Source organism: Cupressus sempervirens, chromosome 5, assembly GCF_028749045.1.
Source record: "Cupressus sempervirens isolate cs-2001-9-10 chromosome 5, ASM2874904v1, whole genome shotgun sequence".
In the NCBI taxonomy this organism is placed as follows: domain Eukaryota; kingdom Viridiplantae; phylum Streptophyta; class Pinopsida; order Cupressales; family Cupressaceae; genus Cupressus; species Cupressus sempervirens.
The window spans coordinates 631,570,814-631,593,643 of NC_143122.1; the positions used below are offsets into that span (position 1 = coordinate 631,570,814).

Below are 22,830 nucleotides of genomic sequence, written 5' to 3' on the forward strand. Positions count from 1 at the left end.
TTATAGCCAAGTAGCTCAAACAGACAGCCAAACAATTGATGAAGATCAAATGAATTATCAGTAGCTTGATAAACATTTCATTCCAATCCTCTATTACTTTGAATAGTCCTCCAAAATTTATGAGAGCTTGATGATCAGCCTCTAACATCAATGACAAAATAGTCAAGGATTTTTTAGCTTTGTGGCTTGGGGATGGCACAGAGACTCGCTTCATTTTACACTGTCCCATCCACCTATGAGATTAGAGGGAGATTCTACTGCTTATTTAGGAAGGCTCATTCTCTCACGACCACCTTCATGTATACAAATCAAAGGTGCCTTTTTGTCTACCTGCAGGAGACACGGAAAGAAACATTTGGAAATGCCTCAATCAAAATTTACACTATTGTTTTGGAAGGTTTGAAATAAAACGTCAGGAAATACCCCAAAAAGGCTCTAGATAGGCATATGAACAAATTTCCCCAACATTCTCTATACCAAAATCATACAAATTCCATGTGAATCACATTTTGTATAGCTAATAGTCAACATCCCTTCCCCTTATTGCCAATTTCATAATACAACAAGAAAATAAAGATGGGATTGCACTGAATGAGCTCACCTGGACAGTTGAGCTTCCACACTGTCCACTCCCCTGTAAATATGAATTCCGGAGTTGCAAGAATCAGCACAGATTACCAGATCTATATACAATCCCTAAATTTGTCTGCTTAAGAATGCATATATAAAACAGAATATAAAATGGAAAAATAAATATATTTTGTTAAGATGGGATTATTTTTTACAGCTGCAGGTGGAAACAGCATAGAATTTTCATCATCAAAAATTTTCATATGAAATTTAACTGTCATTAAAGTTGGCAAAATAGGAGTAGCTTGAGGGGGAAAAACATCTTATCTGGTCTACAATATTCTCCAAAATAAGTAGAGCTGGTACTTACGTTGATGAGAACTTTCCTGTATTCCAACAGTCATGATTTCCCAAAATGGCCACTTTTGGAAGATCAAGACTGCTGACATCTTTAACCAATTCTACATTCTCATCACCAAAATCTCCTGATAAATATTGCGCCAAATGAAGAAACAGATTATTAGTCCAACATCCTTGTTATAAAAATCCTGTTACAGGCGCAAAGAATTGCACTTTAGGCAGTAACTATTGCACAAGAAGTTTTTAATATTTACATGCTCAAATAAAGTTAAAGATATAAGATGGCAAAACATGGAGGATACTCAAAAGGCAAGTTTTCATCACTTACAGAAAATTCAGAGACATAAGACAAGCAAAGTAGCATACATGCCTGTAAATAGTACCAAATCCGGCTGAAATTTCAACAGAACACAATATCAGATTTAGAATACTGTAGATTTGTTCCTAGAAGCTAAAAACATTGAAGCATGTCCAATTTTGTAACAGCATAAGTTATGAAAATAGTCATCCATTCTGTCAAAACTGTGCCCATTTTCATGTGCAAAATATTGGCGAACAAGGAGGAAGCATGCTCAACTCTATACAGTCTCTTGTAGCTGTTCATTTTGTTCTTGATTTTAAGACCCTCATATTTTAAGTATCAAATATAATCGACAATATCAGTTACAAAAAAAAAATAGTACATGGAAAATTCAGAGTATGCAACCTTGGAATCAGTGTTTAACAGTGGTTATCCAAATTTACAAAAAAGTAATTTATCTGTAGTTTCACATGAATGAAAGATTATTTTACTTCCTCTTCTTCTAAGGCCGGTAAAGCTAGCCCATTGTTCAGCTTCCAAAAAAAATTAGGAACCATTCCAAAACATTCTCATCACTTCACAACAATTTTAAAAACTTTCCAATTACGAATCTTGTTCCTGATTCCTTCCCATTTAAGAAGCATCTCATCACAGTTACAAGTCATGCGTTTGTAGACATATGGTTTCCACAGCCCATAATGTTTTTATGCAAAGGTTCTAGAATTGATAGTGTGAGTTTATTTGTTCGACATTTTGGATCAAACTCCATGATCCATCATTAGGAAACAGGCAAATAAACCCACACAGTTGATTCCAGAAGCTTTTCATAGCAAAGTCATGTCTTTGATAACTAGGAAGAAACCAAATGTAAACTCTAGATAATTCAACAATTTCCTCTTGCCAAATCTTTCCAATTGCCATCAGAATTGCACAAGTAGTTAAAACATTAAGAAACAAAATATTTTATCACAGAGAAAATTCTTCAATATTTGAAAATCAAATTACAATATTGACCTTTTCTATTTTTCTGAGCAAGTAGTTTTACATTTTTTCTAGTTAGTAGTTTTAGCTCCAGCCAATTTTGAGCAATTTAAATTTTTTAAACCTCAAATAGATTAAAAACTTATTTGACCTCATTCATATTAAGCAAACCTTTGAAAGAAATAAATTATATTAATGCCCATAAATGAATAATGCAGGTCCACATGACTTCAGGAGGGTTCAAGGCATGTTGGGCTAAATACTATTTAATAATTGTCTAGTTAATGAACTCTATTTTAGTTTAGGATACACACTACCAAAGGATTAAATTAACTAGGCAATTATTAAATACAATAAATAGTATTTAGCCCAATGTGCCTGAAAAATTCCTTCAGTCACATGGACCTGCATTATTCGATTATGGGCATTAATATTAAAAAAAAATCTTTTAAAAGCTTACCTAATATGAATGAGGTCAAATTTAAATTATTTAATCTATCTGAGGTTTCAAAATTGACTACAGCAAAACTGATAACTACAAGATTTCTAAAAAACTACTTGCCAACAAAAAAGAAAAGACCAATATGTAACTCAAACATATATTCAATTCTAACTACAGGCAAATGCCATGATTGACTTGTACACACACCCACACCATGCCCCCCGCCCCCTTCCCCCACCTCTGCCAGCCCTCCTTCTCCTCCCCCCCCCCACACACACACATGTACGTGTTCCTGAATAATCAAAAATAGGCCAATAGAACTCAAAACATACCCTCAATTAGACATACAGGCAAATGCCAACTGACCAGTCAGTATTCAAATTAAAGTGATGCACAATGTTTTCCACTCCGTAAGCCTGTTCGTAATGAGGTAGACCAAACACTTGACAGAGTAGATTGAATAATTTTGCATTTCAGATCCAATATTGTTACTAATTTCAGATCACCAGCAAAATACTTTTCTATACCATGGTGTAGAACCCACAACAAGAATAATATCATACACAATGTTTTGTAATGATCACTCCTTCCAACCAACTTTCCTAGTGTTGCCCTTAGCAACAATTACAAACAAAAGAGAGTTGAAATCACCCTTGTACTTATTCTCATTTTTTATGTGACTTGTATTTATTGTAATTCCATTTGAATAAGCCACCTTTTCTCACCATCAATGTACCATCCCCGTTTGACCCCTAAAGCAAGTCAACCAAGGACAATCCCATCATCCCAAGGCATGGAAAATCATGGACATTACACAAATTAAATAGATAAGATTAAGGTTATCTCTGTCCAAGGAGGAAATAAGTTTGATCAGGAGTTCATTAATTCATTAAATGATGTTATTGGTAAACAAGGACGAAGTTCAATCAGGAGTCAGTTAATTCATTAAACGATGTTGGTAAACAAGGATGAAGTTTGATTAAAGAAATAACCAATTAAGTGTCTGCAAGAGACATGGCTGTTGTGAGATACAACTCCTGACATCATGTCCCTACGATAACTATTAGAGGATTGTGGATCACAAAATAGCCAAGTTACCGATTCGGATTCGGGGACGAATATGGGTTTGTGGGTTCGGGCAAAAAAAAATTCAGATTAAGGGTCATGAGTGTGTGTGTGTGTGTGTGTGTGTACAAAAAAAAAGAGAAATATGCATAATTGCAAAACTTAGTCATTTCATAGTATGAATATATGTTGCTTAATCCTTGTTCAATGTCAAATGTCAAAGATATGCGCTCATTAATCTATGTTCATGATTGTAAAGAAAATCATACATTGAATTACTAAATTGCAAAATGAAATTTCAAAACATGGAGTAGTTCATCAAATAATAAAGTTTGAAACATAATGATAAATGGCAAGTGTTTAATAGTTTATCAATGATGATAGTATCAAATGCCCTTCAAGGGTCAAATGGGTCATCAAACAATGAGGGATCAATGGTTTCATCCCCAACTGCAATCATGTCTAGATCCTCATCATCGGAACAAACAATCTCTACAACCTTCTCTTAAAACTCGCAAAATGGGTACACTAAAATGAGAGATTAAATGAGTGAAATGTTTTATATTAGGCTCCTTTTGTAATATCCCCGTCATAAAATAGATTATTAATCAAATCTTTGCTAATGGGCTGATTGATGTAAAATATCTCGGACCCATTTTAGTTTTGTTTCCGTAGGTAAGTTAAGTCGTTGGCTATCTTTGTACACCTTCAGAAAGTTTTCCCAATGGGTATTTAAGTATGGCTTGTAGGTAGTCGTAGGTATGCAATTTTGGATTATTTCTTTATACTGTGAATTCCCATTGGGATTCTCTGTTGTTTACCATTTCGGAAGTGAAAGACCTTCCCTACTTAGCCATTTCCAATTTTGGTGGGATTCATCCCTCACCCTATTCTGTCGCCTATAATACTTCGCTCGAATCTAGCAAATCGGAGCACCATCTTTCGGCAAATATTTATTGAAGGGTATTCATATTCAAATCTTCATTCTTGTTTGGTTTTGTATGATAAATTCGGGATTAGTAGTTTATGGTGCATAACTATCTTCCATCCATACTTCATACGTGACTGGCAACCTTCATTGTAATTTCATACTACAACTCTACCACCGGCCTCTTTGTTCACTATATTGCCTTCGTAACTTACCGTACTACATTTATTGTTCACCATATTGCCTTCATAGCTACCGTATTGCATTCATTGTTTATTGTACTGCATGTTAGCTTACTATATGGCCAATTCTCTCTCCAACTCCCTCCTTCCATACTGTACGGACATCTAGATCTATCGTAGGGCCCTTCATTCTCCTGTTGTCTCCATCGTACGGTAGTCATCTGCTCCCCACCATATGGACTACTACAGTCACCCTACACCACCATACAGACATCATCAACTACCATATAGCCTTCCTGTGTGCTAGGGCTGATACTGTACGGCCTTCCTGTGTGCTTGGCCTGACATCGTACGGCCTATACTACCCCACCGTACTGCCCAATACTTCATCCCCGTACATTTCCCCTTATGTTTTTCACCTCCAGGAATCATACTCATTTTTCTAAGGTGATTACCAGTTGGGAACATTACAGTGGTATCAAAGCTTTGATCTTGCTAGCCTGTGGACAATGAATGAGTGTATAGTCAGAAGTGAAGAAGAACCCATTCTATTGATAGAATGGTTGCAGAACCAGAACCCACAGCTGCCGATCTCGTGGCACTATTGAGAGAACTTGCGAGGAATTGGGCACAGATCAATGATACTCAGCGTCTCATGGAAGAAACTCTCAAAAAGTTGGCAAACAATAAAATATCTGATGAACAAAATGGTCATAGCGCGGACTCTGTGTTGGGTAAAGAAAGCCCTCATCCAACACGCTCTCGACCTTCCATGCCGTCTTTTCCCCCATGGACAGAAGCACCACACGGAGGGAAGCAGCCGACCTTTAAAGAAATGCAAGAACAACTGAGAGAAGACTGAAAGAATGCGAATTTGGAGGAAGATATATCCTACAAAGATTACCCAGATTTGAGAATGAGATATTTGGGAGGCAGAAATCGAGGATATTTTAACGATGGTCTCAAAAAGAAGTTGAGTGAAGTAAATTTGTCTCCATTCGAGGGATCCAGATCCATATCCGCACAAGCGTGGGTAATGAAGGCCGATACTTACTTCCAGCTTAATCCTATGCCAGAAGAAGAAGCAATTAAATTTGTGGCATTACACTTGGAGGGAGTTGCGCATGAATGGCGACATCACGACACCATCACACTGGGGCATGATCAAATAAATACCTATGTGGAATTCACTGAGACATTGATAGATCGATTTGACGGTAAAGATCCGGAACTCAATTTCAAAGATTTGCCACAGCTGAGGCAAAGTAGATCCATTGACCAATACATTACGGAATTTCACAAACTCTTTGTTTTAGTCACAAACATTTCTGAAAGAAGACAAATAGTACTCTTCATGGACGGACTGACAGAACCACTGAAGGGTTGGGTAAAAGGGTTCAATCCTGCCACCCTGTCCGAGGCCATTAAGAAGTCAAACAGTGTGGCATCATCAATGACGTCATCCTCACAAAGCTACTCACATTCCAAACCGTCGGTGTTTCTGAGGGACAAAGATAACAAACCTCTACCGAGAAAGTCGTCGTTGGATGAAGCTACCAGACAGGAGCTCCGAAGGAAGAAACTATGTTTCAACTACAAAGGACCATGGGAACCTGGGCATAGATGCCTCGAGAAAGGAAAAATCCACTACATTGAGGTCGTGTTCGATGATGAGGAAAAAGAGGAAGATATACTCTTCGAAGACAACCAACCCCACGAGGACACCAAAATGGTTAGTTTGAACCGTACGGAAAGAATTGCAGCATTGGTACGACACGAAGGAACTATCACCCTAGCCGATAGCCCGAGGTGCATGATATTTTGTGTACAGGGAACCCTTCAAGGGCAAAGGGTTATGGTGATGCTCGATAGCGGAGCCATTCTAAACTTCATAAATTCATCTCTGGTAAAGCAAAGGGGTCTAGCTATGGAGACACATGCAGGATTCCAGGTCAAGGTTGCCAAAGGGATTCTTCTGCCCTACAAACACCCTGTTCCTCAACTAAGTATCACAATGGTGAATCACACGGTGACCAAGGATTTCTTGATAGTAGACCTTGATGATATGGAGGTTATTCTGTGCATACAGTGGATGTAGACACTTGATGAATACACTCAAAGCTTCAAACGGATGGACTTCACTTTTGTTGTCGATGGAAAGAAGGTTGTTCTCCGCAGAATGGCAAATGAGGGTCCGAAGGAAGTTTCTGCACATCGGATGGAGGCAATTTTTTCGGCATGATGACGTTGCTTAGGTTGCACATTGTTTTGTCTCGACAGTACCTATAAAAGAGCAACGGACACCTCCCTAGGATGATGATCTCCAGAATATTTTGAGTGAACATGATAAAGTTTTTATAGACATTCCTCCTGGCATACCACCTCATTGAGGGTTTGAACATACTATCGAGTTGGAAGCAAGAGCCAAGCCAGTCATAACCACACCCTACCACCATCCCAAGATATTCAAAGATGAGATCAAAAAGACGATTCAGGAATTGCTAGAGAAAGGATGGATCCGTCCCAGTTCTAGCCCTTTCATGTCATCAGTGGTATTGGTCAAAAAGAAGGACGAGACGATGCGCATGTGTGTGGATTACCGTGCATTGAACAAAAAAAAATAGAGAATAGATATCCCATTCCAAGGATAGATGAGTTGCTGGATAAATTATACGGCGCGATCTATTTTTCAAAAATAGATCTTCGTTCCGAAGACCATCAGATCCCCATGACGGAGGAAGACATGGAAAAGGCGGCCTTTCGTTGTCACTACAGGCATTATGAGTTCCTAGTCATGTCATTCAGATTAACGAATGCACCTACTACATTCCAATCATGCATAAATCGCATCTTCAACAAACAATTGTGTAAGTACTTATCGGTATTCTTTTATGTTATTTTTATTTATAGTAGGACATGGGAAGAGCACCTGAAGCATCTGGATGAAGTCCTAAGGATCATGAAGGATCAGTCTTTGTTCGCCAAGCAATCCAAGTGTGAATTCGATATGATAGAGATATTGTACCTAGAGCATGTTGTCAGTAAATATGGAGTTCAAGTTCATCAGGAGAAGATTTAGGCTATCCTTGATTGGACTCCCCCAAAATCACTCATGGAATTGCGAGGATTTTTCGGACTGTGCAGTTATTACCGAAGGTTAGTTAAAGGATTCTTCTCTCAGCTCGGCGCACCCTTAACAGATCTAACAACGAAAGGTTCTTTCTAGTGGAATGAAAAGGCACAACTCACTTGTGATAAGCTGAAAGAGGCAATGAGCACATGTCCCATACTTGCATTACCTGATTTCACTCAACCATTCATTCTGGAGTGCGACACATCCGGAGAGGGCATCGGCACGATACTAACGCAAAATAGACACCCCATAGCCTATGAGAGTAGGAAGCTTACGCAAACAGAACGTTTATATTCCATTTATGACAAAGAGATGTTGGCCATCGCACATGCACTAACCAAGTTCCAGTAGTATCTAATGGGTGCCAAGTTTGTCGTTCGTACGGATCACAATAGTTTGAGATATTTTCTGGAGCAATGGGACTTGAACAAGAGGCAACAAAAATGGGTAAGCAAGGTTCAAGCTTTTGATTTTGACATTGAATAGGTGAAAGGAAAAAACAATGTGGTTGCAAATGCTTTGTCCAGAAAACCCGCCATCTGCTTACTAACCCAGACTTCAGTTGACTGGAAAGCACATTTGTTAGTAGAATATTCTAAAAACAAATTTGCTTGTAAGCTAATGGATGGCAACACCCAGGATGATCGGTACAAAGTGGTGGATGACCATTTATGTAACAACCGGTTTTCCAAGGTCTAATTTTAACATCTATCATAAGCATAGAATACAGTTTTAACTTCGACTTCATAAGAAGGCAGTTACATCATTCATGTTCATGTGAAGAAGATTACCCTTAAAGTCAATTAAAAATTTCTTAACTAAATACTTCAAATACCTTTTAATGAAATTACTTCAAAAATTGAAATCACATACCTTGGGAAAACTGAGACTAAAATTCATCTAAGTATGCTTTTGCAACCACCAATTAGGGCATCAATTACCATCGGTTTATTTAGGGCTTCTGGTACTGCTTTACCACTTAGGGCTTCCACGAAAACGGATTCAATTTAGGGCTTCCGCGACAACGAATTTTATCTAGGGTTTTCGCGACGACGGATTCAATTTAGGGCTTTCGCAACCACGGATTCAAGTAGGTTTTTCGATACCACGGATTCAATCAGGGCTTCCAATACCACCATATCAATTAAGGTTCCAACTGTCACGCAATCAATTAGGGCTTCGGATTTCTTTTCCTTCCAATAGCTTATCTGTGACAATTTCTCAAGATTAGATAATTACTTATACTCAATATTCATATATGTGAAGTAAAATGATGATAACAATGAAATACCTCAATTTAATCTTACCTTCTCATAAACAAAAATGATAATACATGTTTTCTGATTAACAATTGATTTCATGACTTATCTCTGTTTGACGCATATCTGACATCTTGAGAGAGGTGAAACATTGCCAGGGGCTTTACCACCCAACCTCGGACCACAATATACATATCCCCACATGATCTCCAACAAGAAAGGCCCTCCCTACCTGGAATTGACAAGGAACATCTTACCATTCACTGAGAATCATGATATATAACACGCCATACGACTTGGCAGTAGGAGATCATCATAACAGGAATATGCATGACCTATTATTAATTCATATTAAATGATATATATTAAAATGTCATAACTGATATTACTGGTTCATATTGTTGATGAATCTTTCCTCACGCCCCCTCTACCTCATCAGGCCTCCAAGCCCCTGATTACCAAGCGCTTGTTTAATAATTATCAAAGTGGAATTGTATGAGCTAAACACATTAGATTAGTTTGTGACTTTTCAATTTACTGATATAATTCTTTCTTTCTTTTTTTATCAGGTTCATCTACACCTCTCACCATCAACAGGTCATCAAACCGGTGTATTCTCGGTGCCTGAACCATTACATCTTATTCATAAGATTATGATTCTGCATTCTCAGAATTTCATTGGTATACAGAGTTGATCATTATTACTGTTTTTACTTGTTTGAGAACAGAGCATTTCATGACTCAAACTACTAATTAATAATAGGGTTTGTTAAAAAATATAATCCTTATTCAAAGGTATAATTATATTAAGTGTTGGAATATGGTAATAACCGACAATGTTTAAGATGGAATCATAAGTTTACTACTTCCTTAATTGGCTTCTATCAAAAGATCATCTTTCTAATAAACAGTTAAGTAATCAGGCTCTGTTGGTATTATTCGTTTTTTTTAGCACAAGAAAAGAAACAAAAAGACTCCAATCTATGCATTTTGTATCAACTCGACTCAGAATGAGGGTAGAATACAAAACGTGAATGAAAGGAAATGAATTCGATTTTATTACACCCTTACTTGGCTCTGATTACTATGCGCCCAGACTGATAAATTCTTCAAATATCTACAATATTTCCGTCGCTCAGAGATGTGCAGGATTGATTCACGTATGCTCAGATATTTGGTATCGTGGCTATTTAGAATGGTGCTGCAAGCGTTGATTGTTGGGGCAGAAAGGTCGACTGAATATCTCACGGCAGAATATTTTCAAGGATTTGACAAACTCGGGTTAATGAAAGACAGAACTCTGAGACTATGGCGGAAAACAAGAGCAGACGGAAATGTGGTTACCCCCTTTCGAAAATGACAAAGGCAATATAAAAGATTTTGATCGGCTTTACATCTTCTGCCATTACAAGACTCCACACGATTTGAATTTTCCATCATTTTGGAAATATGAAAACATTGGAACAAAGGTGAAAAGGTTTTATTAATATTATTATAATTCAAAAATTTATTAAAAATCTTATAAGTACTTTTTAAAACATCATTCTATTAATTTATTAACATATAAAGATGTCAAAATATTTTAATATACAAATGTACATGTATAAACTATTATTAAAATAATACGATAAAAGATAATTTAAAATCTTTTAAGAATACGTTTATATTTAAACTTAATTAATTAAATTAAATTAATTATTAACAGCTCATGCAGTTCCAGAGATGAGTCCTGTTACAAATCGCTTGGTCCTCTACCTGTTTGTCCAATGATGGTGATGCCCTACCTAATTCTTTTCTGACAATGCTTCCACCCCTTCAACAAGCTCCTTGCAAGGAATTTCTCTGTAATTAAATTATAAATTATAAATAATCATATTAGTTAAACTTTCGTCTTAATTCCATGAATTTGTGATTAACGAATAACTAACATGTCATCTTCACTTGAAATCATAACGACTAACTATCTTACCATTTCGCCAGATTATATCAAATTAAACTACCAACTGACTTCATGTGAACTTCAACTTCTATATTTCAAGCTAGGTCAAAAATTGGGATGTAACAATTTACTATAAGAATCAGATATATTTAGTACCAGAATCCAAATTGAAGCAGAAAATCTTGAAGGAGGTACACGACTCACCCTAGGACGGACACCCGAGCTTCCTCAAAACTTACAAATGTCTTGGGGAGAGGTTTTCATGGAAAGGTCTTAAAGGAGACATATTGCAATATGTAAGAGAGTGTGGTCTGCCAGCAGAACAAATCCAAACATACTCTACCTGTCGGGTTACTGCAACCTCTGCCAATTTCAAAACAAAAGTGGGAAAGTATCTCGATGGATTTCATAACTGGACTTTCCAAGGTGAATGGAAAGGATTGTATCTTCGTAGTGGTTGACAACCTGACAAAGTATGTACATTTCTTTGCCATCCCCTCAGATTTTCAAGCCACACAAGTTGTCGATTTGTTTTTTAGAGAAGTCTTTCTTTTGCACGGGTTACACCGAAACATTGTTAGTGATCGGGATGGGCGATTTATCAATATCTTCTGGACAGAACTATTTTCGTTGGCAGGGACAGAATTGTCACCAAGTACTAGTTACCACCCTCCGACAGATGGACAAACGGAGATTTTGAACAAGTGGCTCGAAGGTTACCTTTGGAACTACATTTCAGCACAACAACAGGCGTGGGTCAAATGGATACACCTAGGGGAATATTGTTACAATACCACGTACCACATGTCCATTGAGATGGCACCATTTAAAGCTCTATACGGGTACATACCCCTTTTCTTCATCGACACAGTTCTGGGTGACAATTGCGCACCAAGGGTGAGGGACTAGCTTCAAGAGGGACAAGACATCCTAAGATGCCTGAAGGAAAATTTACAACAGGTACAGAATCAACAAAAGATGTATGTCGACAGACACCAAATAGAGAGGAGTTTCAAAGTAGTAGACTTCATCTACCTCAGGCTCTAGCCATAACGACAATCCTCATTGAAGTAAAAGGGAAAAGAAAAACTGAAGCCATGATTTTATGGCCCTTATCATGTAATTCACCGCATCAATGAAGTCGCCTACGAGCTGGAACTTCCGGAGGGGAGCCATATTCATAACATTTTTTATGTTTCCTAATAGAAGAAAGTCGTGGGACAGAATGTCACGGTAGCTACAGACCTTCCGCTACTCAATGAAGGAAAGCTCATATTGGAACCAGCCGAGATTATTGAAGTACGTGAGAAGACCCTACGAAACCGAACGGTGAAGGAATAATTGGTATGCTAGAAACACTTGCCGCTAGATGACACAACCTGATGCAGGAGCATCCTGGGTTTCTTTGTAATCCTGCACATTAGTTCATTCTACCTAGTTCCAATTGGGCCAACTTTGCTCACATTTAATTTCGGTATAGTTAATTATATTTGATGAGGGCCGACTTGTGGTTTCTCTATGTTCTAAAATTATCTGTAAGCCATTTTGGCAAGTATAAGTAGGGTGTTTAGGTTTAGGGTTAGGGCAGATTTTTTTGGGGAGAATTCAAAAGAAAAGAGATATGTGGATTTAAAAAGCTGATTTGGAGATCTGGAAGTTGTACATTTGTAATTGATCGTAACCCAGAAGGCCTTACAGCTGGGCATGTATGCTAAATATTTGATGAATCAATAAATATATCCTTGTTCTCTCTTTCCTTGGTGTTGTTCCTCGTGTTTGCTTCCATTGTGTTAACTCTTGCAGGGTGGCTTGGATAGCTGGGTGTGTCTTTGGCCCTAGTTATTCATCCCTTGCCTACATCAGTTGGTATCAGAGCCCGAAGTTCATCCTTGTGGAGATTGGATTGCATAGAACCCTGATTTGGATCTGGTTGTAGGGTGGCAGATTTGTGGATTTGACCTATAACCTGCAGAGGGTTACGATCTTGCAAGAACCTGATTTGTAAAGATGGTTTGTGGTAGAGGAAATAATGTTGATAACGCTATATTGGATCAGTTAAGACAAATTGCAGCCAGATTAGATGTTGTGGAGATAGCCTAGAGGAGAGGAGCACATCTTGAAGATGTAAGTGATGATGAAGCAGCAGCACCAAACGATAATCCAGAACCTGAAGAAGATCAAGATGAGGAAAGATTGTTGCGATTATTGTCTAGGGCAAATTCAAAGCCTGCTGTAGAAGTTGTCCGTTATGATGGGAAATTGGATACAAATACTGTGCTGGATTGGATCTCTGATATGGAGAAGTTCTTTGAATATGAAAACACTCCTGATAACAAAAAGGTGAAGATTGCAATCACTAGGTTGAAAGGTCATGCATCATTATGGTGGGAGCACTTGCAAACTGATAGACAAAGGAGAGGAAAGGAAAAGATAAGAACTTGGCCAAAGATGGTGAACAAGGTAAAGAACAAATTCCTTCCTGCTAATTACCAAGTTAGCTTATTGAGAAAGCTGCAAAATTTGAAACAAAGGGACATGACTGTGAAAGAATATACCGAGGAATTCTATAGATTGAACATCAGATCTGGACATGTGGATGATGATGTTGAGAAAATTGCAAGATACATTAATGGATTGAGATCTGGAATTCAAGATGAGATAAGTTTTGTGAAGTTGGAAAGTGTGGAAGAAGCATACCAGTATGCCTTGAAGGCTGAGGAGATCTTGGCAAAGAAGCATGAACAAAGACAAAGAGGTAGAGGTGGTAGATTCCAAAGAGGTAGAGGTAGATCTTATGGAGAAAGTAGTAGATCTGACAATTCTATGCAAGATAAAGGCAAATCTGAATGGAAGAGTGATGATAAAGGCAAGACCGAATGGAAAGGTGGTAATTCTTACCAAGGAGGCACTAATTCTTACCGGGGAAGAGGTAATTCCTATTCTAGAAGTGGATTTCATGGTAATTGTTTTAGATGTGGCAAAGAAGGGCATAGATCTTTTGAATGTAGATCCTCTGAAAGTGGACAGAATAATAGAAATGTTGTGATTCAAGAAGACATTGAAAGTTCACCAAGTGGACCTGAGGTTGGAGAAAATCTGATGGTGAGAAGAACCTTATGTAATAAAAGAAGTGATGAGGAACCTGTTTTAAGGAGAAGTCTTTTCAAGACAAGATGTAAGATGGCTGGAAAATGCTGCAAAGTGATCATTGATAGTGGGAGTTCTACAAATCTGGCATCAGAAGAGCTGGTTACCAAGTTGCAGTTAGAGACGCTGAAACATCCCAAACCTTATCATGTTTCATGGATCAAAGATGAGCATAAGATATTGGTAAGTGAGCAATGCCTTGTGAGATTTAAAATTGGACATTATGTTGATAAAGTTTTGTGTGATATTATACCCATGGATTGTTGTCATATTTTGTTGGGTAGACCTTGGCAATATGATAGACATGTTGTACATGATGGAAGATTGAATCAATATACTCTTTGGGTGAATGGGAAGAAACAAACATTGTTGCCTTTGATTGAAGTCCCAGATGAGGTTAATTGTACTACTGTAAAGATTTGTATGGTTAATGGGAAACAATTTGAAAAGGAAGTGAAGAAGAATCAGGTTTGTTTTGTCATAATTTCAAGAAAACCAAGTTTTGTCAATGAAGGCCAAGTGCAAGAGAATAATGCTAACCGAGTGCCAGATAGTGGTGACTGAGTGATAGATGGTAGTATTGACCAAGTGCCAGAAGAAATTGCAGAATTGCTCAATGAATATAAAGACATTATTGCTGATGATCTTCCTAATGGATTACCTCCAGTAAGAAGTATAAGTCATTGTATGGATTTGATTCCTGAAGCAAGTTTGCCAAACAAAGCACCATATAGATTGACACCTACAGAGAATGAAGAACTTAACAGACAAGTGCATGAGTTGTTGCAGAAAGGTTTGATCCGAGAAAGCTTGAGTCCATGTGCTGTACCTGCTGTATTAGCACCTAAAAAGAATGAAGAATGGAGAATGTGTACTGATTCCAGAGCCATTAACAAGATAACAGTGAAATATAGGTTTCCTATGCCAAGGATGGATGACATAATGGATTGTTTAAGTGGAGCAAAGTATTTTACCAAGATTGATTTGAAGAGTGGCTATCATCAGATCAGAATCAGAGAAGGTGATGAATGGAAGATTGCTTTCAAGACAAAAGATGGTTTGTATGAAAGGTTGGTTATGCCTTTTGGTTTGACTAATGCACCTAGTACTTTCATGAGGTTAATGAATGAAACTCTGAAAAGATTTTTGGGTAAGTTTGTGATTGTTTATTTGGATGATATTCCGATATTCAGTAAGACTAAGGAAGAACATCTTGAGCATATTAGACAAGTATTGCAGAAGTTGAAAGAGAAAAAGTTGCTAATTAATCTGAAAAAGTGTTCTTTTATGCAAGAGAAGATTGTGTATCTGGGATTTGCGATTTCAACTGATGGTTTGAAGATGGATCCTGAGAAGGTTAAAGCAATTTTGGAATGGCCTACACCTGAGAATGTGAGTGAGGTAAGATCATTTCATGGTTTAGCTAGTTTTTATAGAAAGTTTATAAAGAATTTCAGTGCTGTTTGCAATGCTATGACTGAGACAATGGGGGGAGATAAAAAGGAATTCAAGTGGACACATGGAGCTGATAAGAGTTTTGAGACTGTGAAACAAAAAGTTGCAGATTTACCAATATTGGCTTTGCCTGATTTCAACAAAGTATTTCAAGTTGAATGTGATGCAAGTGGTAATGCAATAGGAGCTGTATTAAGTCAAGAGGGTAAGCCTGTTGCTTTCTTTAGTGAAAAGTTGAATGATGCTAGAAGGAAATATTTTGTGTATGATCAAGAGTTTTATGCTATTGTTCAAGCATTGAAGAAGTGGAGACATTATTTGATGCCTAAGGAGTTTGTGTTGTATACTGATCATAAAGCTTTACAATACTTGGGAAGTCAACATAAATTGAATCAAAGACATATGAAGTGGGTTGAATATTTGCAAAGTTTTACATTTGTGATTAAGCATAAGAGTGGAGTTACTAACAAAGTTGCTGATGCATTGAGTAGAAGACGTTCTTTGTTGACTGAAATGAAGGTTGAAGTTCTTGATTTTGATGAGATGAAAGAGCTATACGATGCTGATCCTGATTTTTCTGAGCCATGGAGAAAGTGCAGAGCACCAAATCTGACAGATCACATAAGTAAGTATGATGAGTATTTCATTCAAGAAGGTATGTTGTTCAAAGGCATTCAGTTGTGTATTCCTAGAAGTTCTATGAGGTTGAATCTAATTAAGGAAAAGCATAGTGGTGGATTAGCTGGACATTTTGGAATTGATAAGACATTGAGTTTGCTGAAAGAAAAATATTATTGGCCACAAATGTATAAGGATGTTCAAAAATTTGTAAAGAGTTGTGGAGTTTGTCAAGTTGAAAAAGGAGTGAGTCAAAATACTGGTCTGTATACACCTATTACTGTTCCTGAGAAACCTTGGACTGACATTAGTATGGATTTTGTTCTTGGATTGCCTAAGACAATGAAAAGGTATGATTCCATATTTGTGGTAGTGGACAGATTTTCTAAGATGGCTCATTTTATACCATGTAAGAAGACATCAGATGCTGAGCATGTTGCTGAACTTTTTTTAAAGAGATTGTGAGATTGCATGGATTACCAAGACGTATTATTTCTGACAGAGATAGTAAGTTTGTTGGATATTTTTGGAAGACTTTGTGGAAGAAGATGGGTACTGAGTTGAAGTTTAGTTCTACATTCCATCCACAAACAGATGGATAGACAGAGGTTGTGAATAGAAGCTTGGGTAATTTGCTAAGATGTTTGGTTGGGAATAAGCCAAGTAATTGGGAGATGGTATTGGCACAAGCTGAATTTGCATATAACAATTCTGTGAATAGGAGTACAGCGAAGACACCTTTTGAGATTGTTACTGGAATGCATCCTAGAGGCATATCAGATTTGAGAGATGTTATTGGTGAAGAAAAGAGAAGTGTTGCAGGAGAAGAATTTGCTGATTTTATGGAGTCTTTGCATAAGGAAGTGAAGTTGAGATTGGAACAAAGTAATCAGAAGTATAAAGAGAATGCTGATCAGTCTAGAAGACACCATGATTTTCAGGTTGGTGATGGGGTGATGGTTCATCTGAAGAAAGGAAGATTCCCAGCTAGAACATACAGTAAGCTGAAGATGAAGAAATTTGGACCTTGTAAGATCTTGAAGAAGTTTGATAGTGGTAATGCTTATGAAGTTGAGTTACCTGATGACATGGATATATCTCCTATATTCAATATTGTTGATTTGTATAAATATCATAAGTCAGAGGATGAAATTGTTGTACTTGATGATTATCCTAAGAAGCAAATCGAAGAGGTTGAACAGATATTGGATCAAAGAGTTGGTAAGAGCACAGGAGGAAAAGATTACTATGAATATTTGGTGAAGTGGAAGAATAGACCAGTTGAAGATGCTACATGGATTTCTCAGTCTGAGTTGGATTCAGCTCAGGGTGTGACACTTGCATGATTCAGGAGAATCATTTTTTCCCAACCCTGGTTGTCTGATGCAGGAGCATCCTGGGTTTCTTTGTAATCCTGCACATTAGTTCATTCTACCTAGTTCCAATTGGGCCGACTTTGCTCACATTTAATTTCGGTATAGTTAATTATATTTGATGAGGGCCGACTTGTGGTTTTTCTATGCTCTAGAATTATCTGTAAGCCATTTTGGCAAGTGTAAGTAGAGTGTTTAGGTTTAGGGTTAGGGCAGATTTTTTTGGGGAGAGTTCAAAAGAAAAGAGATATGTGGATTTAAAAAGCTGATTTGAAGATCTAGAAGTTGTACATTTGTAATTGGCCGTAACCCAGAAGGCCTTACAGCTGGGCATGTATGCTGAATATTTGATGAATCAATAAATATATCCTTGTTCTCTCTTTCCTTGGTGTTGTTCCTCGTGTTTGCTTCCGTTGTGTTAACTCTTGCAGGGTGGCTTGGATAGCTGGGTGTGTCTTTGGCCCTAGTTATTCATCCCTTGCCTGCATCACAACCTAGGAAGGCGAGCACATTCTACAGCATCCGGCATTGCGTTTGCTTGAGGAAAAACAAATTTTGGGACAGGAGGACTGTAATATCCCCGTCATAAAATAGATCACTAATCAAATCTTTGTTAATGGACCAATTGACGTAAAATATCTCAGACCCATTTTTGTTTTGTTTCCGTAGGTAAGTGTAGCTGTCGGCTATCTTTGTACGCCCTCAAAAAGTTTTCCTGACGGGTATTTAAGCAGGGCTTGTAGGTAGTCGTAAGTATGCAATTCTAGATTATTTCTTTATACTGTGAATTCCCGTTGGGATTCTTTGTTGTTCGCCATTTCGGAAGTAGAAGACTTTCCCTACTTGGCCATTTCCAGTTTTGGTGGGATTAATCCCCCACCCTATTCTGTCGCTTGTAATACTTCGCTTGGATCTGGTAAATCGGAGCACCATCTTTCAGCAAATATTTATTAAAGGGTATTCATGTTCAAATCTTCATTCTTGTTTGGTTTTGTATGATAAATTCGGGATTAGTAGTTTATGGTGCATAACTATCTTCCATCCATACTTCATATGCGACTAGCAACCTGCATTGTAATTCTGTACTGCAACTCTACCATCGTACGGCCTACTTGTTCACCGTATTGCCTTCATAACTTAGCATACTACATTCATTGTTCACCGTACTACCTTCATAGCTACCGTATTGCATTCATTGTTCATTGTACTGCATGCTAGCTTACCGTACAGTCAGTTCTCTCTCCAACTCCCTCCTTCCATACCGTATGGACGTCTAGGTCTACCATACGGCCCTTCATTCTACTATTGTCTCCACTGTACGGTAGTCATCTACTTCCCATCGTACAAACTGCTATAGTCACCCTACTCCACCACCATACGGACATCATCAGCTACCATACGGCCTTCCTATGTGATGGGGCTGATAACGTACGGCCTTCCTATGTGCTTGGGTTGACACTGTACGGCCTATACTACCCCACCATACTGCCCAGTACTTCATCTCCATATGTTTCCCCTCACGTTTTTCACCTCCAGGAATGTCACTCATTTTTCTAAGGTGATTACCAGTTGGGAACATTACACCTTTTAGGGTTGAATAGAAAAAATATTAAAAGAACATTATTTCAAGTTGTTTTACTTCATTTTTTGGACCCTACTCCTGTGGGTCCTCCTGGGTTCAACCGGGTTTGTGCCAGAAAGGACCTAGATGGACCCACAGTCTGAAATCCGGACTTGCACGAACCCAGACCCGCAGCGAATCTGGACACAAACCCGTGCTCCAAGACACAAATCCAGTAACCCAGCAAAATAGACATGGAAGACTTGCATTTGTTTATTATTCTTATTCAGATCTAGAGCGCTAAAAGAGCACGTGATCTGCCAAGTATGTGGAGGGTTCAGTACCACCATTTGCATGCCTTTGGCATTTGGACACATGAACAAAGAGCCAATCAAGCGGAAATGGCATTAAGGAAACCGCATATTTAGAAGGTAATAGTTCTGGAAAGGGGATCAGTTATAAGACCCTATTCTTTCAGGCATAATCAGATCCATTCACTCACATGATCATAAGCAAATAAGTTAGAAAAAGAGATCAGACATTGTAAGGATTGGGACATCTTTTTCTTCTCATAATTAGCAAATTAAACAATCACTTCATCATGTGTAATTACTCTATAATATCAGAAAATCAGACTCTTTTATTAGTCAGAATCAGAGCATTATAATATCAGTTATAAGACCCTATTCTTTCAGGCATAATCAGATCCATTCACTCACATGATCATAAGCAAATAAGTTAGAAAAAGAGATCAGACATTGTAAGGATTGGGACATCTTTTTCTTCTCATAATTAGCAAATTAAACAACCACTTCATCATGTGTAATTACTCTATAATATCAGAAAATCAGACTCTTTTATTAGTCAGAATCAGAGCATTATAATATAATCTTTAGCAGATTTATACTTTGATAAATATTATATTTCCATTAGTACCCTTCTTGACAAGGATTGTTGCTTGTTCTTTACTCATATCTTTCCCATCAAGGTCTTGACAAAATAATCACAATAGACCCCTTATGCAAGTAAGTTAAGAGCAAAACTTAACCAGTACCAGACAGAGATAATTAGAGAGCCACGAGGATCATTAAAAAATAAATAATTATCAAACTTTTGTATGTTGGAATCTATAATAGATTTCAGAACCAACTTCTCTTGGAACAGCAATTTGGAATCTGCATCAGATAAGGAAGGTTATATTATGGTCTATTGGATAGAGCATTCATATTCATATAAGACTCACTAGCATAGCCCTTGCTTGAAGTCATTCTTGATATAAGTTTACATAGCAATATTTCCATTATACATTTCCAATCGAGACCATAAGAACCATAAGCATATTTGACTCATCAAATTGCAGAGTTAAAGAAAATTTCACAACGGACATTACAATCTAAGAAGAGCATAAAGTGTCCATTTGACATAAGGTTGTTTACAAAGAGATTCAAGGATTGCATTTTTAACAGTGAAAACAACCATAATATCTACAATATTAAGATTAATTTATGAGAATATTATTCTTAGATGAACAAAAAAGCAATGATTCCAGGTGGAAGAGACAAATTGGATTGGTTTGAGTAGTGAAAATTCCAGAGTTAAGTGCTGGAAGGATATTTGGATCAAAAAAGATGATCAGATTCTTTTTAATAAAATGTTCATCTGTTTCAAGAGCAGATAGGTTTGACAAAGTTCAAAAGTTTTGAAGGTTGATAAAGAATTTAATTTTCTTTGAATTTCTATTGTACCACACTCCAAATCTCCTTGTTTTAATTCCCTTTTGGAAATTAAAAGTCCCCTCCTTTTCTCTTGTCTTGTTCACTCCAATATATCACATAGTTAAAATAAAAACTATTAAGGAAACACATAGATGCACAACTCAATTATTTTGCACAAACAAGTTGCTATTACATCGTCAATCAAACACACAACAAACACTAACAATCACCAAAATTCCATGTTTGAACTGCCACTTTTATTTCACCACTAACACGATAAGTTCCCATTTTAGGTTCCATTGCATGAGATTACAAAAAATGATACCTTTAAGGATTGAAGAGCTTTGGCATCCTGTTGTGCATCCCAATCATCATGCTGTCTCACGAAAAACAGATATAAAACTTTGTTAGACATGTAGATTTAAAGTAGTACGTTTGACCAATGAACTTGTGCTTGTAGAAACTAGACCAAGTAATATCTCATTATTAACAAATTTATGGTTACATAGCATAATGTTTAATGAAGACATTACAGATAACTTTATTTTTCCATGATACAGCTTTCATCTTCCGTGTTATTTTTACATCATAGAAGTAAGACAAAAAAGATATTTATAAAATGCATAGAATGATGAACCTCTTTTATATGCCTATACTAGAAGCTTCAAATAAATATATGAGTGAATTTCACAGATTGAAATCTTGATATAGTGAGTTTTTATTACATAAAATATAATTTCAGATTTCGGATTCTCGTGTGTAGACATAATAGAATGAATTTGCATACAATTGTGTAAATATTTTTTATTCTGATATATCAAGTCTCCTTCAAAACCCTTATTCACAGAAATATTCGATACTTAGTTATGATGATATATGGTTCATACTGCCAAAAATCTTTCTCATGAATAAAATAGCAAACCAAAAGATCAAAAATTTAAAATAATTGAAAAGCCAAAAAAGAAGGGAAAATAATTACAAGGGAGATATATTGATGTTTTTTATGACAAATCAATTGCAGAAATAAAAAAGAGATTATATTAATGTACATGGGCAAGCAAAAGTAGGTCAATAAGAATCGAGAGTATATCACCATATAATAGTAAATTTTTGGAAGAAAGTCCTAGAAAGGACCAAAAAAGGCAGAGGAACAAAAGAAAAATGTAATACAACTGTGGACCACTAAGATGATGTCAAGAAACCCATACAAACCAAGAGAGAGAATGTAAAAAAACTGTAAATCCATAGTTGATATGGCCCTTTCATAGTATAGTAGTAATGCATGGTTCTCATGCAAAATAAGCATCCCATAGCATTTGAAAATTGGAAGCTTACAAAACCAGATAAACACTAATCTATCTATGATAAAGAAATGATGGTCATTATGCAAGTGTTGGCGAAATTTAGGCAGTACTTGGTTTGCGGAAAATTCAATGTCAAGACAGATCATAATAGCTTAAGGTTTTTCATGAATCAGAAAGATCTAAATGACCACCAGAAGAAGTGGGTAAGCAAATCCAAGCTCACAATTTTGATATTGAGTACGTCAACAAAATGAAAAAAGTGGCAGCAGATGGCTTGTCCAAACAACCTCATTTGAACACCATAACAAGCATCGTTGGAGATTGAAAAAATGACATCGTTTCAGAATAAACGAAAGACCCGCTAGCCAATGAGATACTAGAAGGGAATTCACCAAATGAAGAGTACAAAATAGTTGATGATATTATCCTATTAAAGCATAGGGCATTCCTTGTACCCAACTCAAGGATGAAGGCTAAAATCATGAGGAAGTACCCCA

The 22,830-nt window shown here is 37.0% G+C and overlaps 1 protein-coding gene across 2 annotated transcripts in view; it reads right to left on the bottom strand.

Moving 5' to 3' along the window:
- The window catches only part of LOC149557485 (Calcineurin-like metallo-phosphoesterase superfamily protein), a 146,377-nt gene that overhangs the window by 118,457 nt on the left and 5,090 nt on the right, over window positions 1-22,830 (bottom strand). For both annotated transcript variants that reach the window (XM_089832136.1, XM_089832138.1), the window contains exons 2-5: window positions 21,355-21,405; window positions 1,301-1,322; window positions 941-1,055; window positions 602-634 (exon numbers count right to left, since the gene is read on the bottom strand). In XM_089832136.1, coding sequence (XP_089688262.1) covers window positions 602-634; window positions 941-1,055; window positions 1,301-1,322; window positions 21,355-21,405 — 221 coding nt within the window. The remainder of the gene's footprint in view (window positions 1-601; window positions 635-940; window positions 1,056-1,300; window positions 1,323-21,354; window positions 21,406-22,830) is intronic.